At 36.7% G+C, this 21,096-nt stretch overlaps 1 protein-coding gene across 1 annotated transcript in view; it reads left to right on the top strand.

The window, feature by feature from the left end:
• TAB2 (TGF-beta activated kinase 1 (MAP3K7) binding protein 2) overlaps positions 1–21,096 on the top strand; it is a 60,563-nt gene that overhangs the window by 22,356 nt on the left and 17,111 nt on the right. Inside the window, exon 2 of the mRNA XM_058021150.1 lies at positions 18,142–18,331. Within this exon, the coding sequence (XP_057877133.1) occupies positions 18,230–18,331 (102 nt within the window). The 5' untranslated portion in view covers positions 18,142–18,229. The remainder of the gene's footprint in view (positions 1–18,141; positions 18,332–21,096) is intronic.

The following is a 21,096-nucleotide window of genomic DNA, read 5'->3' as shown; positions in this document are numbered from 1 at the left end:
ATTTGTCCCAGTGTGATTCAGTTGGTTACTGTCACACCTTACCTGCTGTGTCTGTCCTCTGTGCCTCTCAGTGAAAGGGTAAAGATGTCTTGGTCAGTGCTATTAAAACTACTGCATGATAATAGTGGGGGAAAGGGCTCCTCAGTGGTTCAGTCACCGAGGGAACTGCTTTTTGAAGATGTACAAAAGAGTACCCTGACAGTGTCAAAATGAGGATACAGCATTTCCAGTGACAGATCACTGACATTTTTTACAGCTTGAACATAGCTTTTAGGGTAAAGTAGAAGGACATTCAAACTTTTGTTCTAAGGACTTCTTGTGTAATGATCAAAAGGGATTTTATGACGGTCTTTAGACTAATGAGTAGACCCTCTGGAATTATAGGGTAATAATAGGATAAGAGGAAACCAGAGCATTTAAAATATTTTTAATCTTCTTTTTTATTTCCACGTAAGGAATTAACTCTACCGCCTCATTTAAAATAACTAACCATTTATTTGCAACATGGTGGTAACTTCTGTTTTATGGAAAGTGTAGCAGTTTCCATTCCTTGTTGGTGAGGAGCTGCTTTTCAGGGCAGTGAGGGGAAAATCAAGAAGTCCATCTGAAAACATTTGGTTTTGGTTTGGATTTTTATTTTTTCCTTAATTTCATAATAACTGGTGCCAGTAGCAACTCACATTAGCCCTTTTTGATACTTATATGCTTTTCCATTTGCAAGGCTTACTGTTCTTATAGCCAATTGATGGCCATCCTGCATTTTCTCAGGAAGGCAGAACAAGATCTACCAGCTGTGATGACATGGGAAGATTTGGAGCTTGACAATTTTTTCTGAACTTCAGTATATGATATTGAAAAAGCTTTTCCACTCTCTGTACTGGCATCAAAACTTTCCTGCTGTGCAAATAACGTTAGCGGTGGCTTTGATTTTTGGCATTAAGAAGTTTGGCATTTTAAAATTTCAGTTTCAAATATTTAAATGTGTTCTCTGTGATGTCTAGAGAAGACATGTGTCTGGGCTAAAAAAAAAATAAGTCTTACTCAAATGGAACCAAATTCCACCGAGGTATGTAAGCATCTAGTTAGTGGAGAGGGATCTAAAGGTCTGGGAAAGAAGTGTTGGGACTCACAGAAGCTACTGATTAAGGATTTGCATAGAGCCCAACAGTAACAAATACTTGGCACAGATTTTGAATTTAATTTGGACTCAGTGTCAGAAATTGCACTGAGGTCCATAATTTTTCCTGTTGCTCTTCTTCCTAGCTTATTCAGATCCATAACTTTAATTTCTCTCTGTGTGTTTTCCCCCACTTCTTATGTAGGCAGATGTCAAATCTGAATGGTTTTCTCTGTGTTCTGTGGAAGAGTGAGATGTAGGAGATATGTGTATTATACATGTAAAAGTAGAGAAAAAGTATTTCTGTGCCAGTTACTGCTTTTTATTAGATACCTAGCTTTACTTGATCTGTAATACAACTTCTGGTGCAAAATCACTGTAAAAACATCAAGTTAATTAACCTTGTTTTTAAAAAAGCATCTTTTAAACAGCAGCTGTGAATGGGCTTCTCAATATGTACTTCTCAGTAAGTCAACTTGTTGAAGGATAAGCAAAAGGGCTTTTTGAAGTGCACATAAGCAATAGCATAGGCAGCATGCTGTAGGATGTGATTATTCTTTCTCTTCAGCACTTGTGAGGGTGCATCTGACAGCCTTGAGCCTGCCATTGCAAGAAATGCTGATAGCAACTTCAGCTGAGGGAAATAAGATGGTTAGCCACATAAGTGGAGAGGCTGAGGAACCTCAGCATGCTTCATGTGGGGAAGAGAGTTCTAAAGATGGACTGATGTACAGAATTACAGGCAAGATGGGCCAGGAATGTCTTTCTCAGGTAGCAAACAAAATGACAAGTAATAGACTGCAACAAGGGAAATCCCAATTTTCCTTGTTTATAAGGAAAATAAGTTGCTCTTAGTGAGTGTGATTAATCAGTGGAGGAGATTTTCCAGAAACCTAGTGGAATCTCCATCCTTGGGATTTTTCAGAATTTGACTGTCCAAGGCCTTGTGCACCTGGTTTAAACCTGAAGTCAAGTCCTGCTTTCAGTAGTGTTTGGAGCTGTTGACCTCTGTCAGTACCTTCCAACCTGAGTTTATCAGCAATTCTATGATGGTAGAGTTGGTTTTTATTAGAGTATTCAAGAATCATAGGCCCAAGTTTAGAAAACATTCTAGATCAATACTGTTTTGTCTGGGATGCTGTTGGAAGTGCTTTGAGACAGAGCAGCCTTAGATTATATAGTTACAGCTTTTTTGGGGCTCCATGAATTGAGATTACTGCTTCCTAAAATCTACTTTTACATGTCTCTTAGAAATGCTTTTTGTTTTGTTTTTTTTTAGGCAGTCACTGCTCTTCCTTACCTGTTCCAGGTGTAGAATTGGTTTAATATGTAGTCTCATAGGATTTTAATAGGAATGGGATATAAAAATGATCCAGTCATAGCACTGATCTAATGCTGGCTGTTGAAGTAACAGCACATGGCCCATAACTCCCTGCTCCAATTCAGCTTTTGGTCTAGCCATACTTACAGGGTCTGTAATTCAGATTCTTAATTACAGTTCTTGGAAAGCAGGTGCAATTTGTGTCAGCCTAGTTCATTATTTCTTTCAGTTTTGCAGTAAAATCTTTGATTTCAGAATAAGGCATTTTCAGGCTTTCTGCTTGATGGGATCTTCCAGTCTGCTGGATGTGTTACAGTTGAATGTATCCAAGATGGTTTGAGCTTATACAGCAGCTCATTGCTGCTGAAACACAAAGAGAAATCCAACAAAAAAGAAAGGTATTACTTTCTAATAGATTGATCTCTTCAGTTTGTCCCAGAGAAGAGGTGGACAAATACCATGGCCAGAGTAAGAAAGAGGGCAGAATTGCAGGGTCTAAGAGCAGAGTGGTGAGAAAGGCAAGGTATACTGAAGATTTTGGTCTGTTCAGCTTTCTCATGTAGTTTCACCCTAAATCTGCAAGCACTTCATTAGTAAAGGAGCATGCAAGGCTGACTATTGCTGCCACACAGTTAACTTGGGTCTCAGTCTTCTCATAGGAAGATTGATGTGAAAATCTTACCCTCACAGTGGGTGAGAATAGTGGTTGAGGACTTGTGGTCTTGAGGGAAGCTAAAGGAGCCGTTTCTGTGCTTTCCTGACTGAGGTGGCTTCTTCACGGGCCTTGTGCCACAGGAGGCACCTGACAGATTTAATAATCTGAGCTCTAGAGCTTCACTGTTTGCATCTGGAGCTGTGAGTGGCCTTTACTCCTGATTTGAAAAGGTTCATAGAGATTTCAGACATAGATATTGAAAGGGAGTTTTTTTCCTACTTTTTTTTCCAAAAGAAAGTAGGCCAGAGTGTTAATTCTGGAATTACTTTGAAGAGTTGAAAGATAGAAAACTTTTAGTTGGCTGAATAGCCAGCTTTCATTTTTATTCAAGCCAGTAGACTCTGTCTAAATATTTAGAAGTATCATTTGCTTAGGGTAGTTAAATATTTTGTTTTGGTAAAACTTAAACTGTTTTGCATTAGTATTTATTGTTTTTTAATTAAGAAAGAACAAAGAAGAAAAGTGAGATGAGTGTTACCTGTGGAGTCCTTAATCTGAATGAGCACAATTCACTCTTTGGCAGCTAATTGTTTTCTTTTTCCATGCATATAGATTTTGCCATAAATTATGCTCCTAGTTTGGCAGTCTTAATTAAAAGAAAGGTCCAGCTTTTGAGACATTCAAATCAGTATCATTACCATCCTGGACTAATTATTTGTGTTACTTGAATATTTTTAAGTGATTTGAATTAAAGTGAGTGAAATTTTGTTACTTAAATATGAATATAAAAAATAAGGGGCTTTTTGCATATAGATAATGGAATTGAGAGTGCTTTCTGAAACGAGTATCTGTAAAGTAAAGGGAATACTTGAAGTTACTCTTCATCGTTGTGAATTTCTTGTGGCTTTTTGTGACACATGCATTCACTACTTTGTGAATACCAGAGAAAGTGTAATTTGATCATCGAGCTGCGTTTGGTAAATACCAGTTTTGTGGGGACAGCCTGTTCTATCCATAGGGGAAAAGGTCCCTGCCAAAAATCTAAAAGCTTTCTCTGTTATTTCGTTGTCTGTTATTTTGCTCCAGAGGACTAAAGCACAGATGTGCGCTATTTGTGACACGACAGCATCTGTATTTGTGTGAGTTGCTCTAGTGCTTGGTTAGTAAGGTTTCAGACTGTGCTTTGGATGAAATATGGCTAAATAGTTAAAAAATTTGATAGATGATTTTGCAAAACTGTCTCTAACATATCAGTCAAACATTAAAGTCTGATGTGATGCACACAGCCTGCTGCTGCTTAGCAACTGTTCAAATACTTACTTATGTCTGGTGTATATGAAATAGATTTTTTTTGTTTTCTGTTGTTTGATGCTTTCTTGAACAGTCCAAAGCTACTTCCAGTTTTTCTGTAAATGGTGTATTTTAACACATGCCTCCTAGGAGGAAGTTGTGTGGTCTTGTGGTTGTACATGACAGCTAGGGAGAAATAAACCATCTTGTTTCTTCCACTTCTAGCGCTGCGCACACAGCTATGGATTGCTGATCCATTAAATGCTTTGTGCTGTGGCTTTCATGGAAATGGGATTACAAATTCCACCACCAAACTTCCAACTACATTTGTGTGTGCTGTCAAAGGTACATTTGGATGTACAGGTAACTGTTTATAGTGTCCGGGAAAGAGCACTGAAGATGGAAGGCAATGGAGTTGTTTTGCTCTTAAATCATACGGTTTGTAACCTGTGATAGCTTACAGACTTGCTCAAAATATTATTGCTTGAGCTATCTTTGGTATCTTTGCTTTTCTGTAAGCAGATAATCTCCCCAAAGCCAGTTTACTGCTCAGGAATTTTTCACTTTTCTTTTGAGTAATGTTTTGTGTAAACCAGGCATTCTCAAAGTAGCCAGTGAATCACAGTGAAATACTGTATGAATGTGACTTCAGCAAGCTGAATGGAGGTTTTTGTATACAAGTGCATTGTATACAAGTGATGACAGAGCCCTTGCTGTAAATTTTTACAAAATGTTAATATTCTTCCTAAAGTGCCTGCTTAGCGTAAGGGGAATCAGAGACTTTGACCCTGTGACCTGGAAAAACTCTTGTTATTTCAACAAGTTAGAATTCCTGCTATGTTTTAAAATGAGATCAGCAAGGAGACTGCATTGATAAGAGTGTTTAGAAGATGATACAATTCAGAAATGTAATGTTTTGCCTACTGCAAGACAAGAGAAAGATGATGAATGAGCTGGCGTATGATAAGAGAGAAATTGTCTCTTTGGTTGTGTTCCAGTGTGTTAAATTCAGTGTGCAGCTCTCTTCCTGGCAGTACTGTGGAGTTCCTGCAGGATGTTAGGTGGGACTTGAGCAATGTGTGTGTGAAATCACATCAGGGTTAGCTGTGATGTTACTAATATTTTTACTCTTAACTTCCCAGTGCATGATGATTTTTTTTCTACACAAGTAATGTGATTTTATGTGTATTTAGAACATTTTCTCAGTTAAGTCACCATTAATATAGGCTGTTCTATAGTAGATATGTCAACTATTGAACAATACACACTGGTTTTAGAGACAAAGGAAACATAATTAATGGAAAATAAGATATATTTAAAGAAGGTACTACTGCTGGAGTTTGGCTGTCATTATATGACTGAGCTGGCATTACAGTTACATGTTATTCAGAGTATCACAGCTATTAGTTTAACTTTGGTATAGTCATGCTTTTTTGAGGCCTTTTATTCAGTTATTATGTTGGTCTGGCTTTTCATTTGTAGAATATGATGAACAGTACCTAACATGGCTACAAGGGCAAAGACTCAGCAGCAATATTAATAAGAATATTATTGTTCATAGTAGCCTTATTGCAGCAGGAAATGAGAATTTAAAATACTTTCCTAAAAATTATTGTTGTTAGTCTAATATACCTACTGTTAGAAGCTCAGTTTTAAAATTTGGTAATGAGAATTCCTCAAGCTAGAGACCTCTCTTGCTGCGTGAAATGTTATTGTATCTCATTGGCTGAGTTAGAAACTTAGTAAAATATGTTTCCCTCCATGGCCTGGGGAGGTTTCTGCTCAGTACCACAGCTGCACTCAAAAGCATTGCCAGTAGTGATGCCCTTGCTGCAGTAGTAACAACCTTTAGAGCAATAGACTAAATGAAGGATGGAGGAGTCTCTTGGCTGGTTGGCTGTATTCTGGGAATTACTAAGAAAACAAGGTTAATTTAAATCTTAGTGCAGAGATGATAATTTCCTCCAAATCATTTTTCCAGACCTGGGCTTTTTTTTTTTCCCAGCTCCTGCTTATAGCAAGAGTTAGCCTCATATCCTTTATGTTCCCTTAGATCCTTATAGTTAACCTTACACTTTTGTCCTCAGTAAGAGGATGGACTGAACTGTCAACCTTTAGACAATTTCTGGCCACTTGTATTGGTCACTCGGGGGGGCTGTACTGACACCTTTTGAATTCCATCTGCTTGTCCAAACAATAATTCAGTTACCTACTTATCTCATTTAGTCACATTCAAGAGACATAAAGGGAACATGGGAAAAATAATAAAAAGACCATACTTGCCAAATGTAAACATCTTCCAAATAGGAACATATATGTTTTGATTTAAATTTCTAATAACTGGAGAGAGTGTCAAAGGTGCAGCTAGACCTGAACTTGAAATGTGTGCTTTGTTTCTTTTTATGGTCACACAAACATTTGAGAACCAGGTTTTCTTGGCATGTGACTTGCAGCTCTTTGCCTTCTGACAGCGGGCGCTGCTCTTGCTGGGCTGTGCTGCAGTGACCAGGTTGTGACAAAATGAGTCCTTGTATGGATGGGGCTTGCACAACTAAGAATATAGACATTTAAGTTAAAAAGTAAAGAATAGAGAAGGGTTCCATGAAATCAGACAAATACTTAGAAAATCTTCCTTGTAAGATCAGGAAATAGCCTGTACATTATGTGTGCCTAAGAAGGAAAGAAAGATGCAAATGTAATGTCTTAGGAGTTTTTTCCATAAATTAATGTTTTCAGTCAAAGCAATAAGAAAGATTGACCATAATTTAGAAATTATTTGGGACTTGCTTTTTTTGTTTCTCACTTTCTATATACTAGGTGTGCTATCAACAGCATTTTAGGCCAATATTATACACTAGCCATTTTTTTTCTCTAGGGAAACATGTAATGCAAGTGCTAGAAAATAGGACACATAATATAATGTGAATAAGACAACAGTCGGCATGCCTTGTTGCTGCTGGGATTTCTGTATGTTTTTCTTAATGTAATTGCATGCATTTAATTTGCTATACAGCCTGACTTCAGCAACATCGTATAATCGTATGAAAAAAAATTCTAAAGGCATTACTTAAGTGCATCAAAATCCAATTAATTGTCCTTGGTTTGGACACCATGGATACAGAATGTTTTAGGTCTGAAGGGGCTTGAAAGATCAGGAGCACCTTTCAGAGGTTCATGTTGCTCAAAGCTCCACCTAACCTGTTCACTGCCGGTGAGGGGTGAACCCACAACTTCCCTGGACAACCTGTTCCAGTGTCTCACCACTCTCAACACAAATAATTTCTTCCTTATATCCAATCTAAATATATGTTCTTCTAGTTTAAAATTATTACCTCATCTTCAGGAGTTTTTGACTGTGGCTGTGGGCAGTCATTGAGATTTGATTCTGGAACGTTTTCCCTAAAATGCTGTCATATCCCTTGATCTCTGATTCTGGCTTATGCTTGTAGGATAATGGAACTTCTCAGCATTTTTAGAGGTACTTGCTTTAGTATCAGTATGAACCACTGAAGTAAGTCCTTCAAATACCAATCTAGTCATCAGCAAAACCACTGGAAGATTGGGTTACATAACGCAAGCTCTGAGATTTGTAATGCTGTTGTTGGCTTCTGTATTGAACTGCTGAAGTTCAGCTATTTGCCTGGATACAGAGGCTTTCCAGAGCTTCCTGCTGTGAACTGAATAACCCAAAATACATATCAGAAATTGAACTACCTGGCAAGCTGCTAAAACATGGCACAACATGTTTATGTTCTCATGTGAATATTAATGAAATATGGTAATATTTTCATTGGGAACATACTAAAAGGGCACAAAGTTCACTCTCAGACTTTGCAGTGTTGTGCAAACGTGACAAACAATAGGATAATTTTACATGCAACAACTGTAGGTCACTATAAAGGTCACTATAAATTAGAACAAAATCATTATATATCATGCATGTAATTGCATTTCTTTAGCCTTTTGGATTCTCTCATCTCTCATTCTCTCCGTTGAATTGGCAATGTAATAATGAAATTGAAGATTTTTTTTTTCATTAATAAATCTGAGTTATTGCAGTTTCAGGCCAGCTAGGTGTGCAGTGTTTCTCTGATACAGTCTTCTGAGTCACTGAAAGGGTGTAGTGTTAACTGCACTCTTACTTAGCTCTGAATTGAAGCAATGGCACTTCTTGCTGTTCTCTTTAGAATGAAAGCTAAGGTATGTGGAATTTCACTATGAAAACCACCAGTGTTTTTATACTTCGGTATTTCAATGCAGATTTGAGTCTCTTTATGCTTGGTTAAATGCAATTTCAAGTTGTTTCTATCTAAATTTATTTCTCTAAGTCATATTTCTGTGTCCAAAAAAATTTGTTTATGTATGATCTAAAAATATGTATAATGTAATAGAGCTTTACATTGGGAAAACCAGAGATATTCCTGATCATGTGATCTTCAAAGAATAAAAAGCATCATGTCCTTCCTATGTGCCCACTTCTATACACTGATATCCCATGATGGCTCTTCACTTGTAATTGCACATCTCTCACTGAAAGGTTTGGTATCTGGTGTGTGTGCTGTCTTGTTTTAGTTTTAAATTGGGAAATCACTATCAGAAACTACTGCTAAATGTGTAGGTTGCTAGGAGTCATGATTCTAGTTTCATGAGATGTCTATTTCGTTTATGTGAAGATTTTTAAATACGAGCTTAGCAAGTGTAAGCTGAGTCTTCCCTGGGTTCAGAGAAGCTGTCATGGGACTGATGATTCTGGAGTTCAGATTGGCAGCTCTGAAGCAGCCAGTCATGTTGGACTGGTTTCCAGTGGTGGAGCCAGAAGTCTGCAAGCTCTGCAGATCCAGGTCAGTTGGAATGTGGTTTCATACTATTGGCAGGGTGTTTGGAGCCAAGGGGTTTTGAGATGAGCTGCTGTGTCCTTACACTGCAGGATAGTCCCCTTTGGCCCAGAGTCAGCTATTGTAGGGGTTCCTGAAGCTACTCAACTTGTCATTCATACACATTTTATTGCTGCTCTTGGCAGTGGGTTCCTGGTGAGCTCCCTGAACATCTACAGCTTTTTGGGGGCAGTTTGTTCAAGGAAGATTTTGATCTGAACTAGTATAGGTACTACATTCATAACATGTTCAGGAGCAGGTGGAAAAGCCAGCAGAGCTATTGGGCATCATCAGAAAGATACTGAGGACATGAGAAACGGTGTCATTCCTGGTAAGCCCTCCCCCTGAGAACCAAGGGCTACAGTCCCTGTATTTCAAGGAACATATGTTAGTGTTAGAGAAGGTACTGAGAGGATGTTAATTTATTTTTAATCATGGCAACAGCTCTTGCCTTCCAAGGAGGCATTTAGATGACAGACTTACCAGTTTGGAGAGGTGAAGATTGTAGGAGGATTTATGATTGAAGCTTGAAAATTAATGCAGGTGGTGAGTGCAGAACCATTACAAAATCCTGCAGCTTGGAACTGTGTACCACTCATTTAGGACCTGTAGGACAAGAGGTTTGAAAAAAGTCTAAGGAAGATCTTTTAGTTGATTTTGAATTGTTATTTCAAAATGCACAGAGTAGTAAACTTCTGGAATTCTTTGCCATAATGTATTGGAGAAGGAGATAATTTCAGTAGGTTAAGAAAAGGAATTTGATTAATACATCATCAGCAGATCTATGGAGAGAATAGGCAGGGCACTGCTCTCAAGTTTCCTCAGTCACACATTTGTACGTGTACATACAGAGAGAATGAGAGGAATGTGCTCAAAAAAGGCTTAGGCTTACATGTTCTTCCTGAATATTGCTTTTTGTTGCCACTCTTGCAAACAACACTGAGCTAAAATGACCCTTTTTTGACTCAGCAGGATATTTATGTTCTTATATTAGTGCACTTGTGATCAGAGAATCTGTGAGAGATTATAGCATCTCGTTAGGTTTCAACTGCTTGTTCAAAATCATTGCTTCATTTTAGGAAGTCCTTGTATCTTTTTGTCAGTCATAAATCAAAAGCAGATTTTAAAGGGGATATAGTCAAGTGAATTAAAGAAAAAATGTTTAATCATGTTTCTTTGTAGACTGTCACTGTTTTCAGTTACTTTTCTGAGATTTTTTAATGAGGGCTGCCTCTTAAAGAGTTTTTCCTACCTCTTTCTCTGATTGGCATTTTTATTGTCATAAGTTATTTTCTCTTCCTTCAGCTCTTAGAACAGTTACGCTGGAAATAGTGCATACTCTTCAAAATAGCTACACCTGCTTTTGACTCCAGAGAGTTCATAGAGGATTAATTTTTATGAAAACTTTACACTGCAGCAACATATAAATTAAGTATGCAGAAGGAAAATAAAATACTTGACAGCTTTCTCATATTGTCAATCTGTGGAAGAAACCTGATACAATCACAGGTGGGGATGTGACGATTAATGCTTGCTACTTGACCTTCCTGTGAATTAACAATGGGTTCTTCATTCGTTGGGAAACTGACAAATGGAAGCAAATGTACACATTTGCATAATAAAAAAGGGAATAAATCTCCTAGAGGTAGAGAGCTTTGATTATCTAGGTAAAACTGACATGAAGAATATTAGGACTGGAATCATAATGCAGGCAGAATTTAGAGTTACTGTGAAATTCATTAATATAATTTTAAAAAATATCCTGACTAGATGATGCAATGCAATTTTAGTTTTGTGTATTTCATTTCCATATGACATCCTACAATTGCCATGAAACGGGTTTTACAAGACTCATACAAAACATATGATTGCTTCTAAGGTGAAGGAAATGGTTCGTAAGGATAGATTTAAAACATTTTTGGACTTTAATTCTGATTTTCATCAAGTACTTTATTTAAGATACACATGTAATTCAGAATTTGTAATGTAATTCTGATTTTGTTATCTTCATGTATATTTCCAGTATAACTTAGTGGGTAGTGATGTAGAGCTTTTAGGGGTCTTGTGAGAACTGTGGACAGGAGAGCACATGAGAAGTGTTGCTCTTAAATGGTTGGGTGTGCCTTGGTGAATAAGTGTAGGAAGAATTGAAAACGCCTTCTCAGCTATCTTAGAGATGTTTTGCTTTCCTCACCTTTAGTTCATCTCCAGTAAAAATGAATTAAACCCTTTTTACAAATGTCAAAGCTTTCAGATGTTGGTAACATCCAGTGCAAAGATTACAGGTCAAATTTCAAGCTGCCAACCCCTAACGGTGGCTTAAGGCAAGCTCAACTGTTGTGATAGGTTTTTCTCTAACAAAACCATATTCCTGAGGAAATTTTTACTGTGATCTGAGAAACTTCATTTTCAATGTGCTGCTTATGTATGAGATTTGCCAGCATATTGCTGAGCTGTGAAAAGGTCAGCTATGCTTTGATAGAATTGACAGAATGACCTGCGGTAAAGGAAGGTGGCTTTGTTTTTAATTAATTCTCTTAAGGAAAAGGGAAAAAAAATCCAAACCAAACTTAAGTAAAATCTGTTAGTAGGATCCCTTAATGTGTGCATTAGCATTACTGAACTAGCAAGAATTAAAAATTCACAGTCAAACAAAACCAAACCCTTTTTTTAAATTTGGTCAACAATACAAACGTACAACCCAACTAATTTCCCTTGAAAAAGAAATTATGTAACTGCTTATAGTTTCCAAGGAATACCTGACAGATTAAACCTCTTTAAATGTTTCATGTGTGCACTTTTGCTGTGGGACCCATTAAAGTACATTGTTATTCCGGCCAGGAGTTTAAAAGACATTATGAAATGTGTTAAATAAAATTTATTTCTGGAAATTACTCTTTGTAATGAATTTGGAGGAAGAAAAAATACCAAGTTGTGTTTCCAGGTAGGAATTGCTTCCAGGTAGGAATTACTTCCTGGTATGGTCATTTAAAATAAATTTTCCATAAGAACAGATTCCTTCTTTGAACTGTTCCAGAGTGTGCCATTTTCCTCTGACCTTGCTCATCATTAATTATTTGATAGAAGTCTTTTGGTTTGATATAATTCAGTAATGTGCTTGGGGAAAACTCTTAGTGATGCTTATTTGCAATTCTGGGGGTTTTTTTTCAATTTTGAGATCATGCAATGAAATCAGGTTTATGTCCTTTGTGTTCTTGTTTGGATTCAGAACAGTGTAGAGTACAAATGTGGCAAACAGTTACAAGGAAGTTTCACTGTATAGTAAGTTGAGGATGAGATGGGAAACGAACTGTGATGGGTAAATTTATTAATTCTTTATTTATTTAAGAGATGGATGGCAATGAGTGAAGTATAACATCTGGATTTGATAATACTATTCTTTAAGTGGAGATACTGGTGAAAAACTGTTGAAATGGTTCAAATTGGCCATGGAAAAGGTGAATAATATATTAGAACAATTAAATTATACTAGGAGTATTTAACAAACCTGTTTCCATCATGCAGTTCTCACACTTTTTTTTAAAATATGCATTTAAAGTGTTAGTGATGTTAGTGTAAGCTTTTAGATTTTGTTCTGTCACTTCTTAATCTCTTTTGCAGAAAGAATATGGGACTCTGGGGTAGAATATTCTTGTTTCTGTATTTTTGCCCTTACGAAATTACTCTAAATTTTAATTTTAAGAAAACAAGTTTGTGTTCAGGCTGCCTGATATTTGGCTCCATGTAGGCTTTCAGAAAAAGTCTATTAGGGCTAAATGGGGAGGAAAGAATTTAATTGTTCCTTGCTGTTTAATTTCTAATTTTTTGTATTGTAGTTTCTCAGAGAACCAGACAATTTTGGTTTTGTTTTTCTTGGGTTTTTCTTTTTTCCTGCCTGCAAGGTGTCATTGACAGAGTTAAAAGTGGTGCTGTCCTACATGTAGCTTGGAACCAATTTCTGTAAGGAAAGTTGGCCTTACATGCAGTGGTAACTCTTTAATTTCTCCCCCCTCCATTTGCTAGGCACACATACAGTGAAAATTTCTAGTCTCATGTTTAACAAGAATGTTCAGTTATAAGTAAGGAAGAAAAGGAAGAATAGGTGTAGAAATAGGAACGTAAGAGATTGGAGAGGAAGGTTGCAAGAGAACAATATGGCATTTATTGTGTAATGATTTATTTTTTTTCTAAGCAATAGGAATACAGAAACATACTTCTAATTTTAATGGGAGTGTTAACACAGAAGTAGGTACAAACGGGCAATAAGCTTGCAATGCTTGTTGCAGTCAAAGGAATGGAGATCCTGCTTAGAAGGGGTCTTCTGTGGATAGAGATTCATATATTTATAATGCGATTGCCCATCTTGTAGACTGGAGAGGAAATTATATTTTTTAAAGAAAGCTGAAAGAAATGCTAGCAATATTAATATCAACTATACTTTGTCATTGAAGCAATCCAGTGTAACGCAATCCTCAATGGAAAGTGAACTAAGGTTAGTCTTTAGTTGAATTATTGGAGTGAAACGTCAGGCTGAAAAAAGGGCCCGTAGAAGTTTCGTAATATTTGTTGGCTTGTTGCCTGGATAGGTGTTTGGCTAAGATAACAGAAAAAAATGTATCTAAATATATGGGGGAAGGTAGAAGGTATGGCTCAAAAAAGCATGGACAGGAGGGGTGAAGATCATTTTACTTTTTGGAATTACCCAATGCACAGATACACAGGCTGTGTGTCTTAGTCCTGATGAAGGAGCATTAGACATGTATAGAGGGATTAGGTGGTTTATTTTGGGGTTTTTGTTGGGTTTTGGGATTTTTTCCGTCACCTTTTTAATTGCTTGTGTGTTTCTGCTGTTGGTTTAGCAACCTCTACCAGGCTTGCATTGCAACTTGCTGCATCTGATTTCCTGTCATTACAGCAGTCTTTTATGCACATTGTCTGTATCCTCCTACACCATAAATGCTACAAGAAAATGGTCTCTTGTTTCTGCATTCACTCTCTTAAGAAATATTTACAGCCTGATTTCTAAAATAAGCTTTTAGATAGATTACAGCATTTTAGCCAAGTGAGTAAAGCACAGATCAGATGTGATCAGATTAAAAGCACAGAAAAACATGAGGAATTTACTTACTAGATGTAGCTGAACTAACAAGGGAGATATAAAGGCTGCATTGATTTGAGTTTGGAGAAGGTGAAGGGCATGCTGGTTACTGTGGCAGTGTTCTGCATATTTCCAAAAGCTCTTCTCTTGAACACACAAAGGCTGTTTCCCAAATGGGAGCTAACCATGAATGGGACTTCAGTCATAATGGGGGCATCATAACTCCAACTGGAACTATTAAATACAGTAGTTATGTTAAAATCTGCACAATTATCTTTGATATTTTTTGTGACATGGACTGCATGTGAAGTTACAGTAGGAAAAATTTTGTAATGAACAAGAAGTGCAGATAACATTCTAGTCTGTTTAGATTTTGTCAGGTTTAATTATTTCATAAGATCCATGTTGGCAGAATCTACTCTGAAGAACACTTGCTTTATAAGTATTTTGTGGAAAGTCAATGTGATATACTAAGTTAAGGTTTGTATTGAAGAATTGTCTGTGGTATGTTAAACATGTGCTCTGTCAGAAGAAAGGAGACTTGAAAAATTATGTATTTAGCTAGCACTGGTTCAGCACTCTAACAGCCTAGTATTTGGCATCTGAATTATATTTCACATTAAGTTGTCTTTGAATATTTTCATAAACAAAAGAGGCAGTGTATTTTGTCTCATACTCATGGTTCTGAGTAGTCTTTGGGAGATGACACATTGTTTACTTTGGTTTCAATAGTTTTCACAGAATAAAGCTTCAACAGGAGCTCCATCATGATACAATTGCCAGGCCTTTTAAGTTGTCTGGGGATCATGCCAATACTCTTTGAAAAAGAACACAGCTAATTAATTCTTCCGGTTACTTTGGATTTCTGGCATAAATGAGCACTGGGATCTCTGTCTCTCTTCAACATTATAAAGTCACATTGAAGGGGTTGTTTTGAGGGGTTTTTTATAGCTAGAAGCAGTATGTAAAACTATTAGTAAATGGGCATTACTATAAGAATAACTTTATATTGTACTGCAGTATTTAGAAGTGTTCCTTTGAAATTAAACTCTGATATTAATGATTTTGGGAAGAATTATTTCTCTGAGTCACCAGTGTTGAATTTTCCTTCTTCCAATAATTAATTTCTTGAATAGATTTTTCTGATTACTTCTGTAATGCTGTATTGCCTTGATTTTTATGCCAGAGTCTCTGAATGAAGCAAAAATGCTGCTGCCAGCAGTTTCTTTTGCCTCCTGTTGATACCCTTTTCTTCTACAGTCTTAATTACTGGCAGACTTGGCTATTCACTCTTGCATTCATGCCTTTTATTTTCCACTTGCATATGTAACTTTCTGGCAATATTCTGGATGATCCTGAGTTCCATGACTGACAACAGTGTGGTGTGTCTGTCCCTTAAGCTTCCATCTGTCAAAGTAACTTTCAGTTCCTTTAAGTTTGCCCCTGGAGATGCATCCTGAGTCCTTTTTGTAGCTTCTTGCAACATCAGGAACTGGGAAAAAAACTTTTCATCTGTCTTTACTAGAGAGACTTCAAAAGACCTCATGACCTTTCACTTCAGCCTTCCTTAAGGTTAATTTGAGTTTATTAATAATCTTTTGATATCTTTGAGCTCTTTAGTGGGTTTTTCTTCTTGAAGTGATGATTGGAATGAGACCTTCACATTTGTATGATACATTTTTCATATGTTAAATTGTCAGTGAAGCCATATCAGTTGCCTATTGTAATTGAAACTAATTAATTGAAACTAATCTTTCTTTTCGTGTTGGAGTGTATTTCTCTGAGTTAAAATAGTGGGGACAGAGCCTCTTTGCTTCACTTCTTCCCATATTACAGTAAAAATATTTTGCTATGTTGAGACATTTGATGCACACATGCAAAACTTTATCAGCAAATTTAGTAGCGATACTGCTTGCAGGCATCTGCTTGGTGCTAAGCCACCAAAACTTAAAAGTACTGTAGAAAAAATAAAAATAAGCTATCTCCCAAGTTCTGCATGCTACCAACAAATAATTGAACTTTGCAAACACTGAATGATGACCCATAAATCATTTTACATCTCATGAAGATGCAGACAAGTTTTTCTGTAGCACTTTTGAAGTATAAGGTAATTGTTACAATACTTTGCTGCTTTGGAATAATAAATGGGAACTGTGGTCATTGTGTGTTTTATTAAGACTTCAGACATTGAAAAATGAGTTAGAACACAAAATACTTTATTGAAATGAAGCACTGGGGTGACAATGTGGAGCATTTGTTTTAAGTACTGGGTTTTTTTATTTATTCTCTGTGGTTTTTTGAATAGACTACATGGATGAATCTCTTTCAACAGAGTTTTTGCTGTGACAGCTGTGAAGGTGCTTTTCTGTTGGTACAATTTAAATGAAGAGTAAATACAAAAATTTTGTACTGTCCAGGGAACTTGAGGTGGAGGTCATAGAATTTGCTATTCTAGGCTAGAGAGATTGGAAAAAAAATTAAGATATCTTAGGAGGATTGAGGGGAATTAAAAATTTAGCAGGAAGTTTAATGAACTGCTCGGTAGAAGAGGGGTGGAAAAGTGGCATTTGATACTGAACTAGGGTAAACCAGTTTTCTGGTTAATAGAATCTTCTGGTTTTGTGGATTTGCTCTGGTCTCGTTGAGTTTGAAGTTTAATTAGAGAAGTATTGCAATACAGTTTTTGATAAACAATATAGTTGTTTAGCTGTTTCATTTGAAGAGTGTTTTCCCTTTTTCTTTAAAGAAGGTGCAAGATCAGTAGTCTTATCACTGCTTAAATTAGTCCAGCACTGTAAATGTTGAAGAAGTAACACACATGTACTTCTAGTGAGATATGGACTAAGTAACTTGTTGAATTGCTCTACTGCTGCCGCAGAGAAAGTGAATAAAATTAATGGAGATGCTTGAATAAGATTTACTAATTTAAGAGGCAAATGTTCATTGGAGTTGACTATGCCAGGGTTTCTATGAACCATATTTATTTATAATACTAGTTTATATGAAGAAGATCCTGTTCCATTGCTTAACACTCAGGTGCATTCTTTGAAGATTTATTGGTAGAAATTCTTCTTGGTAAATGCCTGTAGGTGTCATATGGTCCGGACAGATCATTTGTATGAATGTGTTGATTGGTGATTGTGAAATTGTCTTATTCATAGCTTTCATAATTTCCTTCAAAGCAGGAACAGAATTAGCTGAAGAAGCCTGCAGTGTTATTTCCTTCTAGTAATAATTTCAGAATATTCTGAAGTATGTTGGGTGAAAACCAAGTAGACAATTGCTAGTAATTTCTGAAACTTAGAGACATTGAACTTCTATCCACAATATCCTGACAGTAAACAAAAACAATGATGGTAAAGGTAAAAATGCAGCTACATTCAAAAGTCAAGTGAACACTATTTTCCAATATTTGGTGTGGACTACTTTGTGTTCAGTTGTGTTTAAAATAACTAAAAATACTGTTTTTAAACCAAATAATTTTAATACTTTGGTAAATAAAGTCTTTTTATTATTCTGAATGTATTTTATAATATCAGTATAAAACCAAAGATAGAAGGAAAACTGACTGTCAGATGTGTCTATAAATGGGCAATTTTCAAGGTTATGAATGTGTGAAGGACAATTACTTAGAAATGTCACATTGGAAAACATCAAAATAAAGTACAAATTTTGGCTGCATAATTGAAAAGGGATTTTGTATGTGTGTTTCAGTTTGTGGGGTGTTCTTCTGTTACATCAGAAGTGCCTGCTTTTGGTGTCTCAAGGCTTTCCTTTCTCTTGCAGAAAATGCTGGGACAGAAGAGATGAGTACTCCCTTTACTAAGGCCTAAAACTGCCTGTTGAAAAACAATCCTGACCAGGCAAGATACGAATGGCCCAAGGAAGCCAGCAAATTGATATTCAGGTTTTACATGACCTGCGACAGAAGTTTCCTGAGGTACCTGAAGGTGTTGTGTCCAGATGCATGTTACAGGTCAGTGCTCTGTTCATGGCTGTACAAGTAAGCAACGTTGCTAATTTAAGCTTTCTGTATGGGCGTCTCCTTTGAAAGCAGATGTTTTTCTTTTTCTCTATAAATGAAGCAAATATACTCAACCAGTTTCTTTATATTGCACAGCAAGCAAGTGTTAAATTGGCCTCTCTTTTTCCATGCCTGATCAGGGGTGGTCCAAAGTAAATCAGGCTGTAAATCAATATTTGGTGTGTGCATGGAGACTGCTGTCTCACCAATCAGTATGCTCATGACTTTTGGCCATCTCAACAGCCAAAACTAGCTGTGGCAAAAGGAGGGATGCAAAGCCAACTTGAGTCCAGCAGGGACAGTTTAAGGCAATGCTACAATGAGCAGCATTTTAAAATTTTATTTTAATTTTTATTTAAGTGTTGAAGCAGGTCCAGAAGAAACTTTGCTACCTGGTCTCCATCAGTCTTAAAGGTGGGCCCTTGCCTGCATGCAGATTGGCACCAATACTTTCCATTCCCAGCTCCCTTGGCCTGCAGAGCCAGCACTGGTGGCCTTAGGTACCCTCTCCAGCAGGAAGCCTGGAGTGTGGCATGGGCACAGCCAGGTGTTCCAAGTCGGGCTCTCTCAGGCAGGATGACGTGCTTGTAGCCTCCCTTCCACAGTGTTAGACCAGAGGCAGGGGTGAGGCACTGGTGTGCATCTGCCCAGGGCTTTGGCTGCCAGATGGGCTTCATTTTTTTGCTGTACGTTTGGAGTCTATGTAATTAATTATTGGATTTTTGTTGGGCTTGATAGTAAAAAATCATTTTTGACCAGTGCTGTAGTTAGTGCTAAAGCTGCATATTCTCAACTTCTACATGCAGCTGTTTTTTTAATGCTGCCACTATCAGAGCACATACCATATTTTGTTTCAGCTTCTTGTTCTGTATCATGTTAGCTACTTCAGAAGATAAATTAATGTCCCTTCAAAGCCCAACAGGGACACCTAAATGCCTGGAGTTAACTTATGTTGGTAGATTTGACTTATTTAACTGTGTTGCTTAGATGTGTTTGCTTTGCATTTTCCATCAATTCAAAGCATCCATAATAGCTGACTTTCTTTTTCATTCTAAGATACTCAACATTTGATTTACTCTGGTTAATGAGAGAATTATCCAAGTAGTCATACTGATTATCAGTATACACTGATAGGAAAAAAGATGTTATGGCTTCCCAGAAGCTAACTTCTTTGGAGTGTGGCTAGGACAACTGTGGTTATGATTCAACATTCTTTATATCCTAATTTTTTGTCTTGCTATTTATATGTATTTTTATTTATGAAATACATATTTTTCTATACTTACATATGTATATGTACTCACACACATATGCATTCAAATAAAGTGTTTGTACTGCTGGGAAAAGTGTCTGTGACAATTTAACATTCATATTGCCAAGACTTTATCACAACTCTCCGGTGTTTCTAGAGTAAGAAGTTGAGAAAAGTGCATTTCATCAACAAAATTGCTTTTGATTTGCAAGGTGGCAAAATTCTGCTTGAGGCTCATGAAGTTTCAAGCTTTCTCCAGTTCTTTCTTTTTCATTATTTAGCTGAAATGGAAACTGAACCAGAGTATAAATTGCCTGTACTTGTTCTCAGGATTGTACACTGCTATTTTTGTTAGTGCCCTGTAGGACTCTATACTACAAGTACAGTTTTGTTCTTGGAACACGAGAGCTGCTTGTTCAGCAAGGTCTGTAGACTTGATGGAGTGAATGCATCAGCAATCATCTTTTGAATGTAATTCTTGATAAATTTAAAAACTAATGCTTGTCTTTAATAGAGTCAGCGGTCTTCGTAACATTGAATACAGTGGATCTCTTTAAATGAAAAGAGTTTTATAACAGTGAAGAAAAGATACTGTGCATCCCATATGACAGATTTATGGGGATGGGTTTAGATTTTGAGGAAGTGTTCTAAGTCAGCTTTCATAAGAGAATCTTTCAAAAACAGTCTAAAGTAATTAATGTTCTGTGTGTGCAGTATTGTTAAACTAATTTGTCACACTGGAAAGCTGCCTTTTTTGTGAACTAAGACTCACCAAGAAAATCCTGTCATGTTGGTGTTTTTTTGAAATTTCATGAGCTCTGGTTTCTCTGAGTCACCTTCTAGCTTTGCTACTCTCTGGCTTGGGGTCTTGTTTGTTTGTTTGTTGTGTTTTGATTTGTTTGGGGTTGTTATAAAAGCTGCCTAATGTGACCTCTTCAAACCAACAAATTTTGTATTTGGACTGATGGGAAAGATTGAAAAGCGGAATTTGAGAATTCTGGTGCGCATGTTTCAATGCTGCTGGAACAGTATCTGAATCCTGAGTTCTGCCACCTTGTAGCTGAACATAGTGGAAGGAATTTCCAAGAAAGGCAATAAGTGTATTTCAGATCAAAGACAAGTACTTGAGGACATTTGGTATACAAAGTGCCTTGTCCCCACAGTACCTTATGTACAGCCATCTTATGTCAGGGGGAAATTCTTTTTAAGCTAGGAGTCATACCCCAAGTGAGAATCTGAAAGAATATAAGCAATTATGCAGTTTATAATATTATTGATGAGGCTTTTATTACAAGGAAAATTTCTTTGGATAACTGTGAATTGTGGAAAAAAAGTGTACAGATACTTCAGTCATCCTTCATGAATTCTTTGTAAACAAACACAGCTTGTTTCTAAAGGAAGATTTATAGCATTATATGTTTATAATGAAAAAATTAGGGATAAAGAGAATATGCAAATACCTTAT

This window comes from Melospiza georgiana, chromosome 3 (assembly GCF_028018845.1).
Source record: "Melospiza georgiana isolate bMelGeo1 chromosome 3, bMelGeo1.pri, whole genome shotgun sequence".
Taxonomy (NCBI): domain Eukaryota; kingdom Metazoa; phylum Chordata; class Aves; order Passeriformes; family Passerellidae; genus Melospiza; species Melospiza georgiana.
The sequence above is the reverse complement of the archived record's forward strand: the minus strand, read 5'-3'. Positions and strand labels throughout refer to the sequence as shown.